This window comes from Xiphophorus couchianus, chromosome 8 (genome assembly GCF_001444195.1).
Source record: "Xiphophorus couchianus chromosome 8, X_couchianus-1.0, whole genome shotgun sequence".
In the NCBI taxonomy this organism is placed as follows: Eukaryota; Metazoa; Chordata; class Actinopteri; order Cyprinodontiformes; family Poeciliidae; genus Xiphophorus; species Xiphophorus couchianus.
This window is the reverse complement of record NC_040235.1, coordinates 18,871,024-18,897,007: the sequence shown is the minus strand read 5'-3', so window position 1 is coordinate 18,897,007 and position 25,984 is coordinate 18,871,024. Positions and strand designations below refer to the sequence as shown.

Below are 25,984 nucleotides of genomic sequence, written 5' to 3'. Positions count from 1 at the left end.
GAAAGTTGGCACATAGATGTGGGAATAACATCACACCCAAGAATAGCAAAGGGCAATGAGCATGCTCATACTGTAAATAAAGGCTCAAGAGTTCATACATACCGCAACAACGCTTTCTCTGAACCTGAACTCAGGGACCTTCGACTTCTGCAAGTCACCACTCTTTATTTTTGGAGGGGCGGAGGATGACATCCCAGGATAAATACAACATAGCAACAGAACGCTGCAAAGTTGATGTTGCAGAATAAAGTAGTGAGCTACATATTTACCACTGCTGGGAATTTTGTTATTACACTGAACTAGAGGGTATCACTAAGCTCTACTTTCTAAACATATGGCTTTCAAATGTAAAACATTTCATTTTATGTTTGAATGCGTAAAATGAAAAATAAAATACACTGAAAATATGTCACATATAGTATATAACATAGCATCCAAAAGGACTAAACTTGGATTTGATGTCAAAAAAGGCTGAAAAAGTCTGTATCTGCTTAAAATTACTCACCATAAGCTTCTCTCTTGGATCATCAAAGAAAGAAACAGAGGGAGAGAGGAACAGAGAGAGAAAGAAAGAACAACTATAAAACACCCTATTTTCTGCAGACCACTGACATAAACTAAACCTAATTTTATCCCTAAAGTCACCACACCTTCAAAGACGCTTGCTTTGGGATTTCTGCTTGCAGTCTGCTCAGCATAATCAGAATCTAAACACATTTCAGGCTGTTAAAAAGTCTTGCATGACTCTCAGCTGTACTGCATTCAAAGCAATCTTAACATTTGCTGGCCAGTGGAGTAGACAATGATTCAAAACGAGAAACACATTAATACAGAGCATTCCAAGAAAGCAGTCCTAGTTTTAATTTATATATATATTGTAGAAAGTTTTTGTAAATTTACTTATTGACTGCAATAAGTAAATCATTCACTGGCTCCATTTATCCATTTCCATAATGGAGTCTGTTCAGATATTTCAAATAGCTCTGCAGTAACAAGAAAGAAATGCTTAGTCTCATCTCTCCATTTCTTTGCATTAAATTTACAAATCCAACCCGCTTGGATTTCTGTACGCATAAAATGTACACATGCCCGTATTATGGCACATGAATAATCTATGAGCGGCTATATGTGGATGTAATAATGATCCATTATCCTCCCAGAGTTAGGGTAAGCTGTCATTCTGTTCAAGGTCACGTCTGACTTTTTGCATGCTGTAACAGCGCCCTCTCCTGGTGAATTATAAAATTATTTATTAAGACGTTTCAAGTTTGCTTTTAAATGTTCGTCTTTGCAGCAACGGTCCCTGGCACACATTTTTATATAGTAGTGGTTCTTATGTCTCATAATAAACTACAATCGTCTCAGAATGTATATGAGAATCTAGATGAAAAAGGGTTAGCAGGTTTCTGTCTGGGTTTTGAAGTTGCAATTCTTGCAGTCACGTAATTAAAACAAAGATTTTTTTTTTTATTATTATTTGTGCAGTTTACAATTTTGTTAAGATTAGGTAACGGTTTTATCTCTCTTTCAATGAGGAAGATATTTTACAAATTTTTGCGAACAATAGGTTTAAAAGTGGCAATTTTTCTGATCACATTTTGACATCTGATCAAAATGTGACTCCATCAATGATTTGACATCAGACAACAACTCTCTAATAATCCAAATAAACGTGTGAGCAGTTTATTTATGTTAAAAAGCATTACATTTTGGTGGCAAAAAGTGAGTTATGAACACTCAACTAACATAAAGCCCTGCAATTTCAAGTAAAAACAAAACATAATACCATCGAATTGAATAAAGGAAGATTGCAAACATCCATATCTGCATAGGTGGTACTTTTGACAATGTTTTCAGCATAGCTCCAAAATGATACCAGACAGGAAGTAATTCAGGAGTCAGGAAGTAGGAAGTTCCACATGTTGATGCTCCTCACAGAAAAGGCTGCTTATCCCGAGGAAGTTCTCGCTGTAGTCATCTTGTGGCAACCATTAACTCAGCTGATCTCTCAAGCATGTCTCACACTGTGTTTGCCTGGAAAGTAGGATGTCTGGACACTGCAATGCAAGATGGAAGTCTGGTGGAATGCAACAAGAAGGGGAAACAGTTTTACTGTAGCTCCATCTTTCAAGGTAACCTTTTCCACAAAGACAATGACTAAGCTCTTGTCTCAAACTCTAAAGACGAAAACAGCAACGTGTTTGAGCCTACTGTGCCCAAAGTGTATTTATGGTCTGCATGTTCATTTATAAGTTGATTTCCTTTAGGAAAATTCTAGGCTCTGTTAATTTTTCAGCATCCGAACAAACGAGCATTGGCTTCCAAAATGGCAACCTATCCAGCTTTTCAAACGATGCCACCATGTGGAAGGCAAGAGTACATAAAAAAGTAAGCCTTATCTAAGCCTTATCAATCTTCATCTTTCTTATGACCTTAGAAGTTATCCACAATCAGCTACATTCAAACTGCAAAATGAAAAGTAAATTGGTCAGCAACAACTAACTCTTACATACAGGAATATTCTTGGTAGCAGCTTACTTACTTTGTTGCATTGCAGTTATGCAAGAACTCGAACTCAAAGAAAAATTGTGCCTAAACACGTGAAACACCACAGACTTGGGTAGAGATTCTGTACACTTTGCCTTTCTAGCTATTCTCCATGTTTTTACTGAGAAATGTTGCTCCTTGTGTTGTCTAATCAAAGGAAAAGTCACTTTTAGGTCAGAAATCTGCAAAGTCACAAAGGTCAAAGCTACAGAATCTTTTTGCTGGCTTAAATGTTTTCTGGGAAACACAAGCAAAAAATGAAAAACAGAGTTGAAGAGAAAAAAGGAGGGAGCCAAAAACATGTATTCATCTGCATGAGTTCCCATCATTCCAATGATGCATTTCCTGTTTCTCTTTACTGGCCTCTGTTTTGATGTTTCTAATCAATGTAATCAATCGATACTTTAATTTCCTTGTTTGCACTGCGTATGTGTTGTTTCCAATAAATCCTGTCACTCCACTGCTCTGGTAAACAACCTGTTGAGGCTAGGATCACACTGTAAATACCAGAACATCTATTTGCATCTATTATTAGTAAAATCGGTGTTATTTACTACTTCATTCACGCACCTTTGTTTTTACAGAGGCCGCAGTGACGTGCTCAGGGAGTCAGATAAAGAGGTTTTCTCACCAATGCTTTCCTGTTTTTTCCAGGCTCCTTTGTTTTGGTTGCAGGACTTTGACCTGCTGGTTCTCAAGGGAATTAGAGGAACACTTGAGTCTGAGCACATGAGAATGCTCCTGCCCGCATATAGACGGCCACCAGATCTGTCTGTACAGCTAAGCATCTGAATTCATGCTATTCGAAATCTCTGGGGCAAATGTTGCTTTTTAAATATATTTTAACAGTTCCAATCTTCTGGAATTTACTGTAGTACTCCTCTCCTCTATTTTTGACAACTTTAATCAAATTTACCGTAATTTTTATAAGCTGAGACACAGAGCAGCCACCGAAGCTAAGATTAACCTCAAGATATTAGTATTTTCTTTTTGATAAATAATGAATAATTAGGTTTGTGAGTTTTGAAGTGGTTTAAATGTTCTTGTCTTTTTATGGCCCCTGGATGATGCTCTCCTGGAGTTATTGTGGTTGGAAGGGTTCAACGTTGTTCCCCAGTGAATCCTGGCTATCACTGTACTTGAAGATCCAAAGCGTGGAAATGTCATTGTACCCTTCCCAGGCTGTGAAATGTCAATAGCTTTGATTTTCTTTTGCGTTTGAGTTTTTTTGTTTGTTTTTTCAGATCAGGGCTTGACATTTTTGAGAGTTTAGCCTTCTTCACATCGACAGGTATTAAACAATAGCTGTTCAATAATCAATCAGACATGGGTGTGACTAGTGAAACTGAACTCAACTTTCCAAACATTGTGGTCAACCAAAGAAAATTCCTAAATTAAAATTCTGACAGGTTGGTTTAAATAACTTCATTCCATTTTAATTCACTGATATCAAAACGTGCTTGATGACCTTAAAGACCTGTTTTGACTCCCCAATAAATCAAACAATAAAAAAAGCAATATAGGGGGTGTATTTGTAATAAATGACAATCTGTTTCAATGTGTACATTTTCGATGTATTTTATCATTGTTTTTAACTCTCCTCCTCTTAGTTTGTCAGTTCCTTTTTCCACTTGAATCCTTTAAAAATGGTATTACTATATGTTTTTAAATGTAAAATTCAGATTATCAGTTTGCACACAATTCCTTAAAATTAGGTTAGCAAATACCAAATTTTTATGATTAACATAAAGATAGGAAAAGTCTTTACTTCCTATTTTTTTTAGAACATTGCATTTCAACTTTTCACATTGGGTCATGTCAAATGAATGCTTTTTCTTTTTATCATGAATTTACATATAACTTTGCACATCTCATAAATGTTAATATGTCAACGTTTTCTCTTGGAAGCAATCTGCTCACTTGATGTTGAGATGTCAGCTCTCAGTTTGGCAATAACAATAAAAAGAGCTAACGCTCAAACAGTCGACTGAGCCATAGCAGTCATACATCACTGATAAATTCCAAGCTCTTGCAGTGTCACTTTGAAAAAAACCCAACTTGCTTTAAATTCCTAGGCAGACACAACAACAACAGGAAGAAGGACCATTTTCACAGGTGTCAGGAAGCACAGGAAATAAACAGCCTGAATACGGGAAAACATTTTCCTACCAGAAAGGGTGAGAGGTGAGGTTAATAGGAGTTATTTATAGCTAAGGGAGAATTACTGTGAAAATGTGTCAGTTATTACTTACTGGAATTACTTTTTTGAATTTGAAGTACTTTAACAATGCTGCACTTTATTTCAGTGGAGAAGTCTCAGTATATTATAAAGTGACAACGTTTACAGTATTAAATCTATGAAAGGCTTGTTAAATATTTTATTTAATAATTTATAATATTGGCAACGTGCTGTATGAATAAATAGGTTTGTTAGAAATTTGTCTTTTTCCAGATTAAGTAAAAGTTCATAACACTTCTTTTATAATATCTTTGTATTTCAGCACTTTTTACAGACTTTTACATCAGTGAGACATTTTGCTTGCTTGGGAACACCGATTTATTTGATTTTCTACCTTTTTGGATGTAAGGCCACCTCACTATTTAAAAGTCAAGAATGTGTAAAAAAAAAAAAAAAATCCCCAGCTTCAGTATCATGGCATGAGAATTTGAAAAAAAAAAATCTCTTCTTCCTCAAGGTGTACCCTTCTTTGCCATCTTTTGCACAGCTTGTTAAACACCAAAGCTTCTATTATTTATTTGTCTGTGAAGCAGATCTTTAGAGTTCCTCTGCAGACATATTATTTTCCCGTGACATTTGTTCAACTATATCTGAGTTCTAAACTAAAGTTTGGCACAGGGAAACTCAGAAATACTAAAAGAATGCTTGAAAATGTTCAACTAAAAGTTTGCATGAACGTGAGACACTTGCAAACCAGCAAACTCCAGAAGCTCCAGGAATATACATACACATAAGACTTCATTTGACAAAAGTGACAAAAGTCAGTTATAAGTTTTTATTGCTATATTTGATGTGTTTTGTTTCCTATAAAAACAGGACAGTCATGGAAATAAGTGTTAAATGAACAAAAAAATGTTGCTACAAGTTACATTTGATCAGAAACAATATACAATGTAAAAGATCACCAGAAAACACAAAGGCCAAGAGGAATCAAACTTTCCTTCATTTATATTTATTTCAGTCATTTGTTGAATGCGACGAAAAGAAACAACCAAGTCATCAGATTAGTTATAAACCAAAAGTAACCAAAACGTTGTTGGATGAAGTAGCACTTATTTCACCTACTTCTAACCAATGACATTACTAACATTACTAACATTACTAAGAAAAGATCTGAAAAGAGGAACTTTTTATTTTAACAAAAAGTTATTAAAATAATGATAGGAAAAAATTAACAACATAATGTGAACATTTAGAATGCATTTTTCTCTTTTTAATTTAAATCTCTGAAGAGAGTTTTAATTCTACAAAATAAGTCATGTAAAACTCCTATAAACATTTCTAACAATTTTGCTTTTATGGACTTTATACTTCATCTAAGGTCATGTTTAGCTTTTCTGAGTTGGAGGCATATTGTTTTTGACCTTAATGTTACATCTGCAACATGGAAATCTAGTAATCCTGGAAATTTTGGGACATTTCCACTATCAAGTTGTTAGTTATAGTATTGCAGCCTGCTTTAACAATTCTGTACATTTTATTGGTGTCATGAAATTTGGCTTTGTAAATGTTTTATATTCATTCTGACGACTTCGAGCCACTATGCAATATAAGGAACTGTAATGTGCATTTTGATTTAATTTAATATTATAACAGGCTTTATCAAACCTTATAATGGAACAAATAAAATAAAATAAAAGCAATAATTAAAGAGCAGAGATAACACTCCATATGTAAAGAAAAGATGAAAAAAAAATCTAACAAGCGTTCAAATGCTGGTCAAAAAGTTTTTAGTTAAAACATACATTTTGGTTTATTCATAAATTAATGCTACATGTGGACTGAACATTTGAAGGGTTGTTTCTCTTTTTGTCAGCGAGGGTTCAGTCTTTTTGGAGCAGTGGATCTGTCTGTGCTCTGTGCAACGGCTTGTACTGATCCCACTTCAGACCCTGAGAAAACAAGTGAGAGTTTACTTTGTCATCCTCTTTTCAGATCTACTGAGATCTAATGTGATGTAATGTCATTTGAGAGCAATTTGTCTTAAAGCACAAACTCACCTGTTTGTGGTCCAGTTTTGAGCTTGCTGGCAATTTTGGCGAAGAATGTGAGGGTAAGACAAGCTCCAGTTTCCCTGTCACAAATGCCTCCTTTGCAGCCGCAGGTCTGGCGGCACTCAACCCCATAGGTCCCATATGGGCAGTCTGCAAAGGAAAACACTAGTTTGTCACAAAAGCCCAAATTAAATAAGATATATTTGAGTGGAGAAACGATAGTGCATATAAATGCAACATTTTACTATGGATAATCAAATTAGGTCTGGAGATATGGCTTATTTATCGACTATGGGACTATGGACAATTGCTGACCAGAGCGTTAAAAGGTTGTAAAACCATAAAAGAATCAGGATTTTGAACATAAGATGCAGTACTCAAAAAAACGACTAAGATTTCAGGTCACACCTTTGCACATCCCGTATTCGTCTCCATAATCGTCCTCATCCTTGTAGAACTCGCAGAACAGCCCCGGTCCGCACTTGACGCCGTGCATCCCCGACACCGTGCGGTAACAGTGCTCGTTTCTGCCGGCCGCGCAGACCTGGCAGCAGCCGCAGTCGTCCAGGACGGTCCGCGTACAGCCCCGCGGGTCGCCGCAGCGATCCGCTCTGCATCTGTCCGGGCAGTTCACCGCATACTTCACGCCGGCGCTCCACGCCTCAGCATCATGCAGCAGGAGTGAGGAGAGCACCGTGAGGAGCAGGAGGGACATCACTGGACGCGGGGTGGCTGGATAGAGCATGTGGAGAAGATGCGAGAGGAGCAGCCGTGATCTCGCCTGAACGATTCGGGTTGACTGACCCGCGGTTCATCAGGTTGTACGGTTATCAGCAGTGATCAACTTTGTTTTGCCGATGGCCAATTTCCTCATTCCGGTGTTTCTTTCTTTTTTTTCTTTGCCCAGCAGCCTTTTTTTAGAAATCCGGCTTGGAAGTGGGGTCAACTGGGAACCTCCATCCAGGAACTGAAGTTGGCAGGACCTGATGTCATGAGTTATCTTTGGTTTGTTTTTGTCTCAGTGACGGAACACCTCAGCGTCAGATGGCAGCATCCAGGAGGATGTGGAGTTGTTCCCCTGTCCACACACGTTTCTTATAAATAATTGATAGGAAGCAAAGGTCATGAGGGCCATGTTTACATTTTAAATAAATTCTGTGAACAACAAGCAGTGAGGGTAAATATTAAATATTCACTGATGGCAGTGAATATTCAGCGTAGTCAGTCATCTTTTTATAATATCTGAAAAAAAAAATAATTTAATTACAGCATGATTTATGTTGCACCAAAAAGATGCAACAGCAAAACTGTCTATAAGAAAGAAGAAAGCAGACTGTATTTGTATCTTTCCAGCCAACAGCCATCACTATCTACAAGAACTCTTTTAAGAATTTTAATTAACATGAATTGCAGCGACGTTTAATTTCCCTTTGGGATCAATAAAATATTTTTGAATTTTTTGAATGAACCATGACAATATCTCCTTCATTCTTCAAAGTAGTAACAGCTGGTCCATAGGGGTGCAGTTCTCTGTTATGTGAAGGAGGGAAAAAAAATCTAAAAATGATCAATAAACATATTTTAAAAAAAATTATTAACCTGTTTCACTTAATAGTGTGTGCCTAAATGTGACATGAATTCAGGGTTTCCCCCAGAAAACATGCTAATCCCGGTGCTTCGAGTTTCATGCAGCAGTTCCCCATGTTTTTGAGTTAAAAAATGTTTATAGTTGACAGGCAATTTGAAAATATCACTTGATAGTTAGGTGTTATTGGAAGACTGGAAGATTAATACCTAAACTCTGACTATAAAGTCTTAAAAAAAGACAATTGTTAAAAAAAAACTTAAAATAAATAAATAATGCTTAACCTGGTGACCGGCAGGCTTATAATACACGGTGGGGGGGGGACCCTGTGACTTGTTTACACAACATTACCACCAACTAACTCTCATTCAACAGTGACATTTCTCTGACAGACTCTGGTCGGTTCTCTTCTGTGATGCTTCTGATAGAACCTCAGCAGTGAAGCTAAATAGCAAATCATGTGTGGCTGCAAGGGGAAACTAATAAACCTTTACTAATTCATTACTGAATTCAATGCCTTATTTGGGGCGCTCAGAATCTTGCTCCTGCCATATACCAGAATGTTTTTTTGGGTCACCATGGTGACAAAAGTTGATATGACGACAATGACAATTAGACCAAATTCTCCACTTTTCTCTCTAAGTAGACAATGCAAAGGATTTTACAGATGGCAGGTAAGGTGCAGCTTCTGTTTCTTATATTGCTCTGCTTTTTTTTATTGTTTACTTTCTATGGTCATCAGCTGCTATCTTGTGATCTTTGGTGATTATCAAATTATTGCCCCATGTATTTCATGTCCTCAGCTTTGTTATCAAAACATTTCAATCTTAGACTTCTCTCTATATAAGGGATATTATTATGGAAGTTCTGGTGTTTAACTTTTCCCTGACAAAACTTCAGTCTAAACTTCATGTTTTTCTTAGAGAGCAAACATTTGTCTTTAATTAAAGTTAGACTTGTGCAATTTTTTCCAACAAGAATGTAGTTTAATGCCAACAATAGAAGAAAATGCGAAAAGGTCTCCATTGATTGAAGCCCAAACGATGCATGCAGCAACAGTCATTTTCTGTCAGATTAAAGCTTTGCCATGAAAAGCCTGCAGGATTTTGCATGATGCAAAGTTAGCCTTGCATTGTCAAGCGCTTCTAGAGCCACAAAGGGCAAAATGCATTTTGCCTGAGATAAACTAATCTTAGGGACAAAGTTAAAAATTCTGGCAGCATAATTTCTTCTACATCAACAGATGTCGGATGAGAAGAATATACTTCAGCAGATTACTTGTTTTGTTTCTATTTTGTGAATGGACTGTGTCCTTTTGGGGGTTTTGTCAGTGTTAGAAATACAATTTTAAACCAACCAAATACATTTGTGAGCCATCACTCCGAGACGCGCCGTGGCGCTAAAGTGGCAGCCCACCGCCCCCTTGCATCAGTATATAATGCTCCGCAGAAGAAGCAGGGAAACGCAGGGGAAGGCTGACATGATATTTGCGTCCGAGGGAGACCTCACTGGGACGGGACGGGTAACGCAAAGCAAACACCCTCGGAAGCTCGCCGTGAAGGTAACCGACACGCCTGCGGCCCTCTTTCATTTTATCACAGCCAGGTAAAATAGACGCAGACCGAGCTTCACTGTTACACAGCGAGGTGTTTCTGCTGGGAGCTGTCAGAAAACAAGCGGAGGTGGGGCTCGGTCTGTCGGTCTTTTAACGTGAAGCAGACCTAGCAGGCAACTGCAGTGCAGCCAGCCAGCCAGCAGCGTTAGCTCAGCTGTCACCGCAGATGCAGAATAGTGTTACACCAGCTGAATGACACGGCGGTGTCCGCTGTTCAAATTCCCATTGAGCAACTCAGTGTTTATGTTGCTGCAACCGCCAGGCACCGAGCCAGGAAAAGGGATGTCAAGACTGATATCTTGGCAAAAACACTAGTAATATAAATGTACAGAAAGATTGAAACCTGAAGCGCAGGAGGATAATGCCGTTATGTTTCAATAATTAAATTATCCTCCAGGCTGCTCGTTTGTGCCTATTTGCTCGACTCTTATTAACTTTTCATTTGGCCATTATGAATACAGTTGTCCTCTGTACCTCGAAAACTTATTATTATTATTATTATTATTTTATTATTATAATTATTATTTTTATTAACATGTAGCTGCCTGGTTATGAACTTTTGCACTGCAGCAAGAAGATCTTGAGGTCAAATACTGGCCAGGGTTAATGCATGATCTCCCTTTGAATGTGTGTGTTCTCACCAGGTTTTCTGACTTCCTCCCACAATCCAAGGTTTCTCCCTAATTACCTTTAGTTATCAGTGTGTGTGCTTGGTTGTTTGTCTTGTGTTTCCCCTGGTGACCCGTTCAGGATGCACCCCACATCCCGACCTGTGATCGCTGCGGATAGGCACCACTCTCCCAGCAACTCTTCAAATATGAGTCAGTGGCGATGATGGATAAACAATTTGATAATATCTGTACCTGGCTTCTGACTGGCAGCCAGAGTGTACCTGCTGTGGATGCAGTCGTCCTGGAAACAGCAGCTTAAACTGATAAGTCAGCATCCTCTTCCAGCTGATCTTAGCATTTACCTTTATATGTCAAATGTAGGTGGTTAGGTGATTGAAGTAAACCAGAAGTATTTGGTAACCTATGAATGAAGTGAAATGAGATGCTATTCCATTTTGAAGTTATGTCTCTTCTGGGTTTTTGGTTACACTAGAGATTTAAGATAAGCCTCCACAAGGTCTCCCATTTCTCTCCCCATGATAGGATAACACAAAGTGTTGCATAATTATGAAAAGTCAGTAAATGACACTTCAAATTCAATACAAAGAATAGTCTGGAAAAGTGTGCCGTGCACTGGTTTTGACTTCTCTGCCTGCTAGTTAGCAAACTGTAGAGCAGCTGCAGACACCCAGAACCAGGTAAAAAACCAAATTGACAGCACAGTGATTAGTCATGCATTCCACAGCCTGTATGGGACAGGGACAAAAACAAAGCCATGGTTGAGACAACGAAATGACACTGGGGGACATGAGACCAGAAAATGTTTTAAAATAGTAATTTGTGGAAAACCAATTGTAAAACAGGCAGATTGAAGATGATGGTGGTGGTGTCATGCCCTCTTGTTGTTTTTCTTCAGCTCAAATATGGATGCTGTTCTTGCTGAAAAGATATATGAAGTTGAATTCATAATGGTCCTGGAAGAGTGCATTATTTCCAGACGTCATTATAGTCAGTAATCACAAAAGGACATTTTCCAGAACAAATGAGAAACTAAATGTTTTATTTGGGGTAAAAAAGGGATAAAAGAGGGAATTGCAATTAGCCCCATATCTGCTATTTCACATTTCTGGAGCTTTCTTGCTTTGGTTGCTTCACTGGTGAGTCTATTGCTATATCTAAGCTTGCTGTTATTTTTGGACTGGGTGGAAACCGTATAGCCCCCCCAAGCCTTTGGCTCGGCAAGAGACATGAGATTTTCAGACTATAATCACACACTTGGTAATATTTTGCGATTTAGCGCATTTCATGTTTTGTTGTAGGTTTTAATTTCAGGATTTATACTTTGGCATCATAATAACTTATTCAAGTCAGTGTTTTTTGTTTGGGCAACATCAAATAATTCAGTCTCTGTGTACTGGAGTAAATATTAAACAAGCAGCACTAGAAATACAATTATTGAAGTGAAAATCAAGTCTATTTTTGCTGTTGTGAGACAGCAGGAGCATTGGAAGTGGGAGGGTGTGATTCGTGCTGTACCATGTGAAAGTAGATGAGCCCCCACTCACTATCACTTGAATGACAACACTGCTTCATTATTATAGCATCGTATATAAATAAAGGGACTGTAACTTTAACAAAATGACGATAAAGAGCAGTCAGATAATCTATAGTTTTATAGTTACTTGAAAGAAAATGATAAATCAGATTATAATCTGGATCAAAACCTCGGTTAGTCACCTCCACTTTGTTTTAAATATTTATTAAATATTCCTGGATTTTTCATCTAACATCATTAATCAACTAAATTTAGCAATAAAATCAACTCAAGAAGTAAATATCTGTTAACAAAGTATATATTTTTTTAACTGCTGGCTTGGATTATTAACTTTGGTGCTCAGAACAAAAAAAAAATCATTAATCAGTGACTTTATGGCAAAGAAAGTCTTGCTATTCTACTTCCCTTTGTGTCTTGTAAGTCTCCTCATTAGGAGGAGGCTGACCTATTTCACTGATGCCCACTGGGCTTGTATTATTAACCTGGATGTAGACTGCTGTGTGAAGAGGTGCCAGCTCCAAAGACAAAGCTTTTCACCTTCACACTGAATGTAATTGGGAGAGAACAACATAATAAAGTGACCAATTAGTAAGAAATGTTGTAAAGTGATGAAGGTGTAAGGGAGCGGCAGGTGTCAAAATAAAATTGCATCCATTGTAACTCTTCTACTCTTTCTGTTTTTCAGGAGTGAAATACAGTTTAGATAATGTACAAAGATGGTGCCTTGTCAAACTCATGTGTTGCTGAAGTGGCAGGAGCATTTCAACAGTTCCTGGGCTGCAGAAGACAGCGTGCAGACAGCCAGGAGGCACGGGGCAGCCGTTCTCTACAATAAGCTCCTTTACAACAAGGAAGTGGTGACTCTGGCTCAGCCTGTACAAGAACTGGCCAGCCCAAGACTTCCCGACTTTGAGTGTGAATCCAACACATCAGCCGAGAAAGAAGAGTACCTCTCATCCCTGCTTCACAGTCAGCGATGGCTGGCTCACCGCATGCTGACGCAAACCTCCTACACCCTGGGCCTCCACCAAAGACTGGTAGTTCTGCAGAGGATCTACTACGCACTTCACAGCAAATATCATGACAAGTTTCGCCTGCAGCTGGCCTCGCAGTCCACCGACAGCGGGGCAGAGAGTGGGCCGATTGAGCTGGCCTCAGAACCTCGTCTGCCTGGTGGAGTTTCTAAAATCAAGTCCGGCACAGACGTTCTGATAGAAATGGGTGTAAGGACGGGTCTGAGTCTGCTTTTCTCATTGCTGCAGCAGAACTGGAGGTACGCTGCCTCTGTGCACCCAGAGTCTGTGCTTTGCAATGATGTGCTTGCCACCGCTTCGTCTGTCCTGGCTTCTCTGCCACCGCTTTCTCTAGCTAATGAAAGTAAGATCCCATCGGTGGGTTTGGACTGCCTTGGACAGGTGGCTGACTTTCTGAAGAAGACGTCGGTGAGCAGCGGGAGCAGCGGGGCGGACCCAACTGGTCGGAGGCTGGCTCTGGAGCTGCTGCTTGGCCTGGCCATGCAGAGAGGCTCCCTGAAATTCCTGCTGGAGTGGGTGGAGGTAGCTTTGGCAGCCTCCATGCCCTCCTCCACCGCGGTCCTGTCTTCCTCCTCCTCACTGAGCTTTCAGCAATCACCTGGCGTGGGCTTTGAACTTATTCAGCAAACTCTTCTTCAGATGAGGCAATATTCGGTAAGTCAGTTCTTCTTAACCAGTTACATTTTCTTCTTTTTACAATTAAAATGTGAAATCAGCCTTAATGCATTAGCAGGACTTCCAAAACATCTTTTGTCAACATGACATTAACATTTCGCTGGATTGGAACATAGAGAAAGAGCGATGTTTGATCATCATTATTTGAGCAATCTCTCTAAATAGTCCTTACTCTTCCTTCATCCGTTTTTCTTTTCTGTTCCCCATAAAATGTTTCTCTAGGACTTAGGTCTGCAGGCTGGGCTGGGATGGCAATGAAGTTCGATTGGTTTTGTGTCTGGTGAACTGTTTCTGTGTATTTGACTATTGGGTTTGCATTGTTATGCTGCTGGCAAACCCATTGACAATCCAGATTATGTTTCCAGGCAGAATCCTCATGATGTCATGTAGTCACACATAGTTTGGACACAAGCCCATAGCACTATGGATCCTCTCTCACACTGAACAGAGGACATGAGAACACACATTCCTCTGGTGTGTTTTCTTTTAATCTAAACCAACAGTGTTTGTTGTAAAATTCTCCTCACCACAGCTGTCTTGGGTTCGACTCCCAACCTGAAACATTTACTACATGTTTTCTCTTTCTCTCTCTGCCCTTCTTCCTGTAAAGACCACGTGTGCCTCAAAACATAAAAAGATACAATTCAGTCTCATTTGACCAAAGCTCACAGATTCTTTTTTTTTTTTTGTTTAAAAAAAAAAAAGCTTGAAGTTATGTAACTGCAATAAAAATGAATTGATTTTAAAGCTTCTGACACATCTTTATCATGGCTGTGAGTGGCAGAGTAATACATTTTATGGCAGTCTTCTGTTTTCCTTATGCTCTCGTTAATGTACAGTACATTGGAGACTGTGGGATTTAAAAGAGAACCTCTTAACAAATTTAAATATGTCTGTGTTGACATCCCTTAATATATTGCACATATAAGTGTAACATTTCCAGAGCATAAAATCAGCTCAGATGTTACTGATACTAGAAGCTAACTTTGCCTCTTTTCAGCTTCTCTTTGGTGTCATACTGCACCAAATGTTTTTTTGTTTTTTTCTAGAGTATATTAATGGTGACAGCGGCCATTTAATATGTAATAAAAAAGAAAAAGAATGTATAGCAGCAAAAGGCAGCTTTATTGCCTCACTTCTAAATCAACAATACAGAAATGCTATCATGCATACTATTGTCAGTTTAATATCTTTGTTACAGTGAATGACTTAGGAATTACAAGAGGACCTAATGTGTGAAAAGCATGATACTGAAAATTAGATGTTACTTTACATTTAAGGGCAACGGAATGGATGTAATTATGGTTCTTTTGAAGAATATTATGATTACTGTATCAATAACTTGTATTTTTCTGAAATTTTTGTTTTCCTTCATCACATTTTGTTCCCACTACTCTTGAGCTGAGGTGTAGCATCTCAGCCACTAAAAATATACATTCAGTGTGGGCATCTAGGGCAAGGAAAGTCCACACAAAGGAACTAATGTATTATTGGCTTGTATAATTTGTGCGAATGACATTTAAAATAAATCCGTCTAAATGTTTCATTCAGGCAGTCCTTTGCTATTGAGATATTGCACACATGGATATGAGATGAAAATTGCGTTTTGATTGATTATGCATCTCTTATTAAGGTGTTCTGCTTCCTTGGTGTTGGCCAGTGTCAAAGTTTTTATTAAGCTAGACGCTTAGAATTCACCATTGTTTTTAATGTTTTTTTTTTTAAAGTTTGAAGTAGTATTTTTTAAAATTAATTACCAGATACTAAAATGCAATAAACCATAATTTCTAATGATGTAATCCATCTAGAAATGTAAAAGTATTTGCTTCATTTACAAAATAGCATTTAATAAGTCGTTGTTCTGTTCAAATCATTTTGGTCTGATACTTCTCCATGCCGCCATATAAACAAAGATTCTCTGTTTAAGTTTGGAGTGATGCATTAGTGTGCAAATAAGGATTAACACTAAGCCAGTCTTCCTGTCCTCCACAGTTATTCATATTGAATCATCCTAATCAGCTTTGCAGTAGTTTTGCACAAATGATAACCAGAGATAGCTGTTGCCAGCAGGTTCTATATAATACTGTGTCCAGGTGATGCGATAAGGCAATGTACCCAGCGTAATAATCTTTTTGATTAATTATTTTTATCCTTAGCTGGAAAGCAAACGGAGATTTAAACATGATCTGGATTTCGTTTTCATGAACACAGTGCAGTGTTTTAAAGACATCCTTGTATTTAAATGTGGAAAATAAACCATTTTTATAGGGTTTCCGTGGGGATCCCATCAACACTCAGGTGCTAACAAAGGACGCAGATGGACTTTGTCTACTCTCCCAGGCAGCTCTCTTCTTGTTTGAGGAGGTAAAACACAGCATGGATTCCTACAATATGATACAATGATAATAATAAGACAAATTTGTTCCATTAACCTACCTAAACTTTAACTGTACCTTGTTCCACTTTCACAGATATGCAACCTGGCATCGAATTGCCTGTGCTCCTGCAGCACAGACACAGCTGCTCCCGGTGCAGAGAGCGACACGGTGATGGTTTACGTTTGGGGCAGCAACAGCAGCCATCAGCTGGCAGAGGGGACGCTGGAGAAAATCCTCCTGCCAAAAGTGACCCAGGGCTTCAGTGATGCTCAGATGGTAGGTTTGACAAATGCAAATAATTAGATTTTTTTCTTTTCTGTTATGAAAAGGATGTCATGAGTCTATAAAGATTTTTCACTTCATTCTCTGGCATAATATTCTGCACTAACCGTTTCCCTTTTTTTAAATATCTGAATTGTGACACGCATCATATTTCAAATATGTGCTGGTTACTTTTGCCCCTTTGCTGTTTCATGTCATTTTAGTTTTGGTAGATTAGTATCACACAACCTCTAATGCCAAAGCAAACATTAGTTCACTAATTTGTGCAGTACCTGTGACGTAAGTAAAAGAAAGATGTTACACCAAGTTTTAAAGGTGCAAATTGTATTGTCTAATGTCTACTCTGGGCTCCTTCCAGATTGAGGCAGGCCAGTACTGCACCTTCTCTGTGTCTGCTGATGGTTCGGTGAAAGCCTGTGGAAAAGGCAGCTATGGCCGCCTGGGTCTGGGGGATTCCAACAATCAGTCCATGCCCAAGAAACTGGTGCTGGAGCCACACAGGAACATGAAGAAAGTGTCCTCCTCCAAGGGCTCGGATGGACACACTCTAGCCATCACTGTGGAGGGAGAGGTATAAAGCCCTTTGAATGAAATATTGGGCATATTTAAGATGAGCATTGCTATTTTTGAAGTTGTCAACTGGCATTACATTACTATACCTATGTTTTCACTTAGTGACTCATGTGCATGTTTTTTTTATATTAGATTCAATTTATAAACACAAATTTATTTTAGGTGTTCAGCTGGGGTGATGGTGAATATGGAAAACTTGGTCATGGCAACAGTGCTACACAGAAATACCCCAAAATCATACAAGGGCCGCTGTCAGGAAAAGTGAGTCTGCAGAAAAGCAACCTGTTTTTGACAAAAGGAATTATATATCTGTTTTTGTCTGGTTTTATTTATGTGTTTATATTTTTACGTGTTCCAGCATGTTTTTGACATGTTCTGCTTTTTCTTACAGGTTGTTCTATGCGTGTCTGCTGGCTACAGACACAGTGCCGCCGTTACCAATGATGGAGAACTTTATACATGGGGAGAGGGAGACTTTGGCAGACTTGGTACACTCAGATTTACTCTATCTCAACAATTATGAAGTTTTCAACGAATTTCTGATTACCTGGTTTGTCTGGTGCAGGTCACAGTGACAGCCAGAGTCGAAACATGCCCACACTGGTGAGGGATATCAGTGGAGTGGGACAGGTAACATGTGGCAGTTCCCACACCATTGCTGTGGCGCAGGATGGACGTACGGTGTGGTCCTTTGGTGGCGGAGACAATGGTAAAGTGGCCACTTTATTGACATTTTGATTGGAAATACAGTTTTTATTCATAAATGTACATCAGAAACTCTGCTTATTTTTGTGAAATTAACTCATCAGCACTTTTGTGTTGTAGTTGCAGTCTCCATTTTTATGATGAGAGCATTTTGAGCTGCAGTAAAAATGTGAAGTATGACTCATGTTTGCAGGTAAACTAGGCCATGGAGACACGAATCGTGTGTATCGTCCCAAGGTCATTGAAGCCCTTCATGGATTTATCATCAGGAAAGTGTGTGCAGTCAGCCAGTCATCTCTAGCCCTCACATCTGCAGGACAAGTAAGATTCAGCTGACCTACATCTTTCGATTGACCCGATCAGTTTTAGACGGGGTTTGTTAATCTTCGGTGTTAACGCTGTTTAATAAATGTCAATTTATGTAAAAAAGCACATGACAGAAATGTATTAAAATGTATTTTATGCATTATCTTTAAGTTTTTTGACTGAGCCAGCTGGTGTCATCCTTAACAGAGCTTGTTCTCAGTCAACCACGTTAATGATAAACTCCGAAACGAGACTCTGAAATCTGCATACCCCAATGTGAAAGTGAAATACAGTAAATAAATACGGACCAATCCCAGAAATTCGACTGGAACTGTTAAATCAGTTACCTGATTACATCTGAAAACATTAACAGCATTTATTTTTTTCATCATTTGTATGTATTTTGTTTTTACCTGTGCTGTACCTTCAGGTGTTTGCTTGGGGCTGTGGCTCGTGTTTAGGTTGTGGCTCCTCTGAAACAACCTCATTAAGACCCAGGTTCATAGAAGACCTGGGCATCACCAAGATCATAGACATCTCCTGTGGGGACAGCCACTGTCTGGCTTTGTCTCACGGTGAGAAATCTTCACCAGTTTGCTGCTTCATACTAAATGATTTCTACACAATGCCTAAAGACGTCCGAAACGTGTCCTCCTGTCATCAGAGAACGAAGTGTATGCTTGGGGTAACAATACGATGGGCCAGTGTGGGCAAGGCCACACCTCTACACCAATAACCAAACCGAGGAAGGTGCTTGGCTTAGAGGGCATCTCGATTCAGCAAATAACAGCTGGCACCTCTCACAGTCTCGCATGGACTGCAGTTCCAAGTGACAGGTGAACAGTGACTAAAAGGATCTGTCTCTTTAGTGAAAACCAACTCATAGTATCTGCCGTTTGAAATCCTTCCTTTGTGTTGTGGATTGTGTTTGTATCTATGGAGATGTTTCCCTGGGATTTTAGATTGCTTTGTTTCTTTGTCCAGGCAACTCGTGGCATGGCACAGACCCTTCTGTGTCGACCTGGAGGAAAGCACTTTCACCTACTTACGCAACTTCCTAGAAATGTACTGTGACGGCATTGGTAACGATACACCCCCGGCTCCATTTGTATCTAAAAGGTATGAGGTTAACTTGTTGCTATGTTCAGTGCTCAAAGCATACAATCAAAGGTTCTTACTAGGCTTAAAAAGCCTGCAAAAGTATGTAATTTGATTTTATCCAAGGCTGGATAAATATGGGAAACATAATATTTTATATTTAGAAAAATTGATGGGTTTCCAGAATTTATTACAATTTCTTCCATGTAAAAAACAGAATTTCTGAAAAATACTTTTTTTTTGTTTTTTTTAGATTTGTATATACCCTTTCTCATTGATTTGCCACACCACAACTCTTTATTATTATTATTTTGTTACATTTGTCCACATCCTTTTGGATTACTGATATAAGTCACAGATAAATACACCGTCATTTATTTTTTTTCCCCTAGACCAACTTAGCTTGTTGTTCAAGCATCGCAATTTTTAGTTTTGACAAACAAAATAAAGTTGTAATAGATCGCAAACTGTGCTTCACCAGATGATCTATACCAGATTTTACAAATCTAAGTTGCATAAATATTAAAACTTGTTCGAAGTAAGTGCCTAAAAAAGTGACATGAAAAAAAACCTTTTACTAAGTTGCTAACTTACAATCAAACTTCAGGAATATTTTTTCTTGATTGAAATTTGACCCACTCAGATATCCAGTATGTCATAAAATCTGTTGAAAGCTCAGAAATTTGAATCTTGAGAAGCATAAGACGTTGAAGTAGAGGATGTGGAGAATTCTTCACCTCCATCACAAGGGCATGTTGACAGTCACATTTCCTCGCTTGCTCCTTTAATCCCCTCCTCTAAAGCTGTCTGGTTCTGCTCCTCAGGGATCACCATCATTTCCTTCTGCTGTGCATGAAGCTGCTGTCCATCCACTTGTCCTTGGCTCATGCAGGCAGCACAGGAGCCATGGTTCTTGGTGCTCAGGGCAGGCCCTTGAGAAATCTGCTGTTCAGGCTCATAGACACCAACATACCAGAGTCCATACAACAAGTAAATAATCTGAGTTTCTGTTCTAATATAGTTCTGAGAGTAGATCAGAGTTGCACAATATTTTCATGACAATGTCAATGAGTAGAATATTGCAAAAAAAAAACAACAACTCTTTGACTTTGGTAGCCAAAGAAATTATGTCATGGATTCAAACTGCATATCAATAACATGTTTAGTCTGTTGGGTGAACAAACTACCCTTAATGCCCATACCAGATGTATAGTTTTAATGACTGACGTACTAACTCTTACAGAGAGTAAAAATAAAAAAGTGAGTTAATCCCTATCAATATTGCAATTTTAATTTTCAGCAGTTATACATTTTCCTACAGTAGATGCACAGATCACTTTTCCCCTTCAAAAGTCCAACGTCAATGTGGGTGAAAATCAGGGTTGTGCTCTGCCTTTCAATAGTTTGTAGTTTGAATGGAGGCATATTCGCTACACCTAGTTTCTTTTTAAACATTAGAAGGAGCAGACAATTGCACAGTGGTTAAAAATGTTTCTGATAAGCTTAAAGTGTTTATTAGTGGTAGTGCCTCACTACTTACAACAGCCAAAAGATATCCTGCTAATGTCCCACGACAGAGGTCATGTTTCAAATACCCTGCAAAGGCCAGATTTCGGCTTGTGTAGTATTTTTGCTGAGAGGTGTTTATGCTTTTAATTTATATTTTTTATTGCATGCAGTTAATGATAATATTGGATGTTTTGTCTTTTCTTGTCGCTACACAGGCAGTTTTAAACACACTGTCCATTGGTGCCTCCCTGCTGCTGCCTCCTCTCAGGGAACGAACTGAGCTGCTCCTTTCCCTCCTTCCTCAAGGCCCACAGAGTTTAAATATTCTTTCCAAAGGCCAGGTATGTATAAGTATCATAAAGAATCATTTATTTATTGGGCATATAGTCATCATTTTATTTTGGGGTATCAGAGAAAAGAGGGTTCAATATAAACGAACACCACATATTTTTATTATGTCATCTTTGGAGATATGGAGGAAAATAATGGTTGAGCTTCTATTTTTTTATTTTTTTGCTATCTGGCTTGATGCAGCTGGAGATTCTCTAACCACTTTATCAATTTGGAATGCTGCATGTGTGAAAGAGTGCTAGAACAATGCGAAAATATGTAACTGTGAAAACTGTTGCTCCTCTAAGTATCTTTCTGTGTCTGTTTAAAGCGGCTGCAGCTAGACATGGTCCTCAGCAGCCTTCAGGATCAGAGCCATGTAGCTTCTCTGCTAGGTTACAGCAATTTTGGAGAGGTGACGGGCCTCGGACCTCCACTAACGCCCGCTGCATCGACCCGACCTCCCTCCTCCTCCAGCTCTGTTGATGCCTATGACCCACTGCACTTAGCGGAGGTCCTGCTGAGAACGCTGCTGCTCAGCATTGGCTTTTATACGGTACGAATTCAAGGACCTCGTGTATGTAGAACTTAAATCATGAAATGTAGTGCTGATAGTTTCAGTAATGTAGTAAGGGGAAACTACTCTTTATGTATTAATCTTTTAGTTGAAATAAGTTTTTAATAATTGGAACAGCACTTTTGTTAAAAATGCAACATAAATGTGGTAATGTGACAGTGATTGTGCTGCGCATCTGCCTATGTGTGTTCATACAGGAGCAGCAGTTTGGAGAACTGGAGAAAAACAGTGACAAACAGCTATGTGGAGGTGGTGAGGGACAAAATGATCCTCCTTCTCAGTTCCACCAGCTGCTGTCAGGACTTCACAAACACCTGCTCGCCCACTGCTACATTCAGTCCAGTCCTGAGGTAAGAAACTAAATTAGTCAGACAGTCAGAACAACAAGAAGTTGTTGTTCCAGAAGTTTGCATAAGCTTAGTGTATATAAATTATTTTCAAACTTTGACCATTTAAAGGGTTACTCTACCTTTGGTAGGTGTGAAATGCTAATTGTTTTAAAGAATTAAGTCAAAGGCTTGTTAATTACTCTCGTCATTACATTTGTGGTCAAAATGCTACTTCATAACATTTACCTCAAATATTAGTTGTTTTGCATGTACATACTTTAAACTTTATGTCTAATTTTAACCTGTTGGGGATCCACAATAAATTTAAACTTGTCCATCTAATCCCTGGTTTTAAAATTTATTGAAGTTGTATCATCAGTCCTCCCTGATAGAGTGCAAGTCTGAATTTGTAATTAATGGCCTGAAGTTAAACACATATTGCAAAGTGTATGTACATTTCAAATGGCCAGTGTTACTGGAATAAACATCCAGAAATGCTCATTTATAAATGTTTTTTTTTGCCCATTTGTTTTTGATAAAGCATTGTCATTTTTATTTTTCTTAACCGGTTATTGTATTTGGATTACAATTCGGTTCTTTCTGCTCCTGGTAGGATGATGGCAGTGTAACCTTGCTGCGTGAGCATCTGTACCTGCTGCTTCCCTGTGCCACTGAGACTCTCAAGAGATCCACTAAGCTGCTGAAAAAGAGCTCCCATGACAAACAGATAATTAAGAAGCTGCATAGTAAGAATAATAGCAATACCAAATTTGTTGTTGAAGCTTATTCGATTTGGTGTTAGAATTCTTTCTCTTTTCACAGTAGCTGTAGTGTGCTAAATGACTTCAATCCTCTTCTTTTGTCTCACCTTTGGTCCTAGCTGTGTTGTACCATTCGGTTGCGGGTAGCTTGCTGTGCCAGGTAATGTACTCCTTGCTGCTGCTGCCACTGGGCACCGTTCAGCCTCTACTGAACCATTTGATGTCGTTGTTGGAGCACTTGAATGATCTGAACAGCCTGCTGCCTGAGACGTCCCTCCTGGAGGATCAAGAACTGGGAGTAGAGGCTCAGAAAGCTTCCTCTCGTCAGTTCAATTACCCTTTACTTTTCCTATTCACCCAGAATTATTATTTCTATAGGTTTCTCTGTCATTTCAGTTGATACATATACGTCTAGTTTAATAATGAGAGGGATTATCTTGTAGAAAAAAGCGAGGAAAGCCCAAACCTGGGAAAGGAGCAACAGGAGGAGGAGTGCAGATGGGTTTGGATACTGGACTTGGAGCGATCTGTAGCATTGGCCGTTGGACGGTGCCTTGGCAGTATGGTGCAAGGCCCACCGCCTTCCCTCCATGAGAAAATGTCAGAGACGTGGTTATCGAACGTCCTTCTCAGGAATGGTCTGGAGATGGACTTTGAACAGCTTGGTAGGAAACTATTGAACTTATTCTTCAGTTTTTTTTAACGCATCATTTGCACAGAGCAGATGTTTCATCATTTGTTTTATTTATATGAATGTCCCTATAATCTGTTTGTTAAAACGACAAATCTTTCAGCTTAGAAAATAAAGAGGTACCGGTAGCACAGAATTTTCTGCAAATCAGCTTCTTTATGTGATGTACCTCTCTTAAATTATGAGGTGTCACAGATGTATTAAACAATGTCCCTAAATGTATCAGATGTCCATTAAATTTTCATACCAGTGGGAAGGTCGGCTGTAAATGTTGATGCAAGTTGTGGTTTTCATAAGTGGGTTAAGCGATATGGTCTCCTGCAGACTCTACCATGGCTTGGCTGACCGAGGTTGTGTTGCTGGGCAACAGCGATGCCCAACAGATGGAGTTAAATCTAACTGAGGACACCCGGACTTTACTGGAGCTGGCCCTGGGCTCCACCAGGGGACTTGCAGGCATCATGTGGTGGAAGATGGAGGAGTACGCTCTCGGTAAAGGTAATCTTACTCATGTGTATCTTTATTTTGTATGAATGTATTCTTATTTACATAATAAGAGTCAGAATTTTGATTAATTCGCTTTTTTGACTTTATTGCACTTCATTTGTGTTTTCTGTGAGAGCAGAATGGGAAAATGGAAGTTCTTCTGAAGATTACCTGCTGCCCATCGTCTGCCGCTGCAGTCTCGCTGCTCTCCTGAAACACACAGGGCTGCAGAATGAGGCCTGTTGGCAGGACAGGTGAGTCAGATAACTGCACACATTTCAATGTACTTACCAAACAAAATTTTCTGTGTGGTGAATGATATTATGGATGTCCTGAATACTGATCAGTTTTATAAGATCAAGCATTTGCTGATGCTGAATCTTAATCTGATCAATGACTTGACCACTTATCCAATATAAAAAAAATTTTCTTAGTGTCTGACATTAAATCACACTAAGCCTTTCCTCCTTCCGTTCAATTAGCAAGACGCAAAATGCAAGACGAGGTCCACAGTTCTCTTCCTCACATACTTCTATTGATTTTCCCATGTTGTCACACAAGGAAACTTTTGAAGTGTTGCGTTAATTCTCTGCTATCATCTTTTTAATGTGTGATGAGGAGCTTACAAAGCAATCTGCTAATATTCTCAATTTATCCATGTTTATTGAAACAGAGATGAACCTTCTGAGATGCTGTTTGAGGTCTATGAAACAGTTTTTAAACTAAGAAGCTCTCTTCTGGCTCTTAAAAATGCTCCAAAAATGTCTCAGAGGCAAGACTCAACCAAACAGGTAACATTACTAAAAATTCACTGACGAACAATATAAACTGATATATTGTTTCAGATTTAAATCTAAGAATATATATATATGTGTATTTTCTTTCTGGTATAATGCAGAACTCTCAGTCTCCCCAAAGTCCCAATGCTGACAGTGAAGAGCCGAGCATGTCCCTGGAGCAAGTCGGAAAAGATCATGAGCAGCAACCAGTAGGTTACTGTAACCAGGAGGTGCAAGTGCCCCCGACTCCGACTGCGAACCACAACCATGAAGAACTGACAGAAGATGACCGATTTAGCAGCAGTCGAATGTACTTGTCAGGTCTGGACTCATTATTTCTGTCTATTGTTAATAGGTTGCTATTTTCTCCTGCAGTTAAAGACACTCAACCTGCACAGTAATATGATACCGATCACAATCTTAAATGTTTTCTACCTCTGCAGAAGTCTTGGAATCATTCATGGCAACACGGGAAGCCATGCAAGTGCAGCAGAATGTGACGGTCTATGAGTCATTTGGCACTTCCACCCTCCCCAGCAGCATGGAGAGCCCGGTCAGCCCGGAGACACAGCCGGATCCCAAACAACAGTGGGAAAATCGCTGTGAATCAGATGAAGGTCTGTCGTTTCCTGCCGCCTGCCAGCTTGTGATATCCCGATGCCTCTTCCTTTTGCTGGGAGTCAGGCCTGCTTGGATAGAACCCAGTGAAGAGGAAGATAATCAAGCTGTGAATACTGTTGCAAGGTAGAGTTTGCACTGTGCAGTGTGTGTGGGCGTGTTTGTTTTTAATGTTTCTTGGATAAGTAAGCATCTGCATCATCCCTTCCTCCTTCAGGAGGTTATCGTCAGAGTCTTTTACTGTGTCTCTTCATGGAAGAAAGCAGGTAAGCTACCTGCTGAGAGAATATTTCCCCCATTATCTTCTGAAATTTCTTATCATTTCAGTTGTTTGTTGTTTCCATATGATTTAGTTTGACCTGTCCAAGAACCCCCCTGGTTCTTCTGCAAATAAAATGGGTGAGTGGAGAATGTTTAAGTCTGAACATAATTTCATTGAAATTATACTTTAAAGTGCAGAAGGTGTCATCAGACAGGATAATCTCTTCTAAGCTTGGTTGGAATAGTACTGTAGGATGTAGTTGAATCTTATAAATACATTATACAATCACCTCCAGTGAATATGAGCTCGAGAAATTGATTGTAGTAATATGTTAATACAGAGTGCATCTAAAATTAAGGCCTTAAAGTCTTAAATTTGTAGAAAACATGAGGTGGCCTTAAAAACGCTAATCACAGGTTTTAAATTTTGTTGTGATATTATTTAA

General features: G+C 39.0%; 2 protein-coding genes across 8 annotated transcripts in view; one reads left to right on the top strand and one right to left on the bottom strand.

Annotated features, from left to right (window-relative positions):
* Positions 1-5,996: 5,996 nt before the first annotated feature.
* Positions 5,997-7,691, bottom strand: esm1 (endothelial cell-specific molecule 1). The gene is made up of 3 exons (XM_028025601.1): positions 7,189-7,691; positions 6,787-6,930; positions 5,997-6,678 (listed from the first exon to the last, which is right to left on the bottom strand). The coding sequence occupies exons 1-3, from the start codon at positions 7,523-7,525 to the stop codon at positions 6,599-6,601; spliced, it is 561 nt and encodes a 186-aa protein (XP_027881402.1). The 5' UTR covers positions 7,526-7,691; the 3' UTR covers positions 5,997-6,598.
* Positions 7,692-9,815: 2,124 nt separating this feature from the next.
* LOC114149311 (probable E3 ubiquitin-protein ligase HERC1) overlaps positions 9,816-25,984 on the top strand; it is a 44,320-nt gene continuing 28,151 nt past the window's right edge. For 6 of the 7 annotated variants that reach the window (XM_028025070.1, XM_028025072.1, XM_028025074.1 and 3 more), the window contains exons 1-26: positions 9,816-9,926; positions 12,832-13,834; positions 16,124-16,219; positions 16,327-16,509; positions 16,874-17,086; positions 17,251-17,349; positions 17,480-17,576; positions 17,654-17,797; positions 17,987-18,114; positions 18,530-18,674; positions 18,764-18,935; positions 19,084-19,218; positions 20,022-20,187; positions 20,922-21,047; positions 21,368-21,592; positions 21,811-21,963; positions 22,556-22,688; positions 22,823-23,026; positions 23,147-23,368; positions 23,719-23,892; positions 24,020-24,134; positions 24,554-24,671; positions 24,779-24,980; positions 25,103-25,403; positions 25,495-25,543; positions 25,631-25,676. In XM_028025070.1, coding sequence (XP_027880871.1) covers positions 12,863-13,834; positions 16,124-16,219; positions 16,327-16,509; positions 16,874-17,086; positions 17,251-17,349; positions 17,480-17,576; positions 17,654-17,797; positions 17,987-18,114; positions 18,530-18,674; positions 18,764-18,935; positions 19,084-19,218; positions 20,022-20,187; positions 20,922-21,047; positions 21,368-21,592; positions 21,811-21,963; positions 22,556-22,688; positions 22,823-23,026; positions 23,147-23,368; positions 23,719-23,892; positions 24,020-24,134; positions 24,554-24,671; positions 24,779-24,980; positions 25,103-25,403; positions 25,495-25,543; positions 25,631-25,676 — 4,618 coding nt within the window. In that variant the 5' untranslated portion in view covers positions 9,816-9,926; positions 12,832-12,862. Of the gene's footprint in view, positions 9,927-9,952; positions 9,971-12,831; positions 13,835-16,123; positions 16,220-16,326; positions 16,510-16,873; positions 17,087-17,250; positions 17,350-17,479; positions 17,577-17,653; positions 17,798-17,986; positions 18,115-18,529; positions 18,675-18,763; positions 18,936-19,083; positions 19,219-20,021; positions 20,188-20,921; positions 21,048-21,367; positions 21,593-21,810; positions 21,964-22,555; positions 22,689-22,822; positions 23,027-23,146; positions 23,369-23,718; positions 23,893-24,019; positions 24,135-24,553; positions 24,672-24,778; positions 24,981-25,102; positions 25,404-25,494; positions 25,544-25,630; positions 25,677-25,984 lie in introns of those variants that run through there. The other variant, XM_028025069.1, reaches the window with a different exon arrangement.

Excerpts from the sequence above, each read along its gene's own strand:
- esm1 (XM_028025601.1), bottom strand. The coding sequence starts at position 7,525 with ATGCTCTATCCAGCCACCCCGCGTCCAGTGATGTCCCTCCTGCTCCTC. Across the intron at positions 6,931-7,188 it reads CGAATACGGGATGTGCAAAG|ACTGCCCATATGGGACCTAT; the intron begins GTGTGACCTGAA and ends TTTCCTTTGCAG. Across the intron at positions 6,679-6,786 it reads CAAAACTGGACCACAAACAG|GGTCTGAAGTGGGATCAGTA; the intron begins GTGAGTTTGTGC and ends TTGTTTTCTCAG.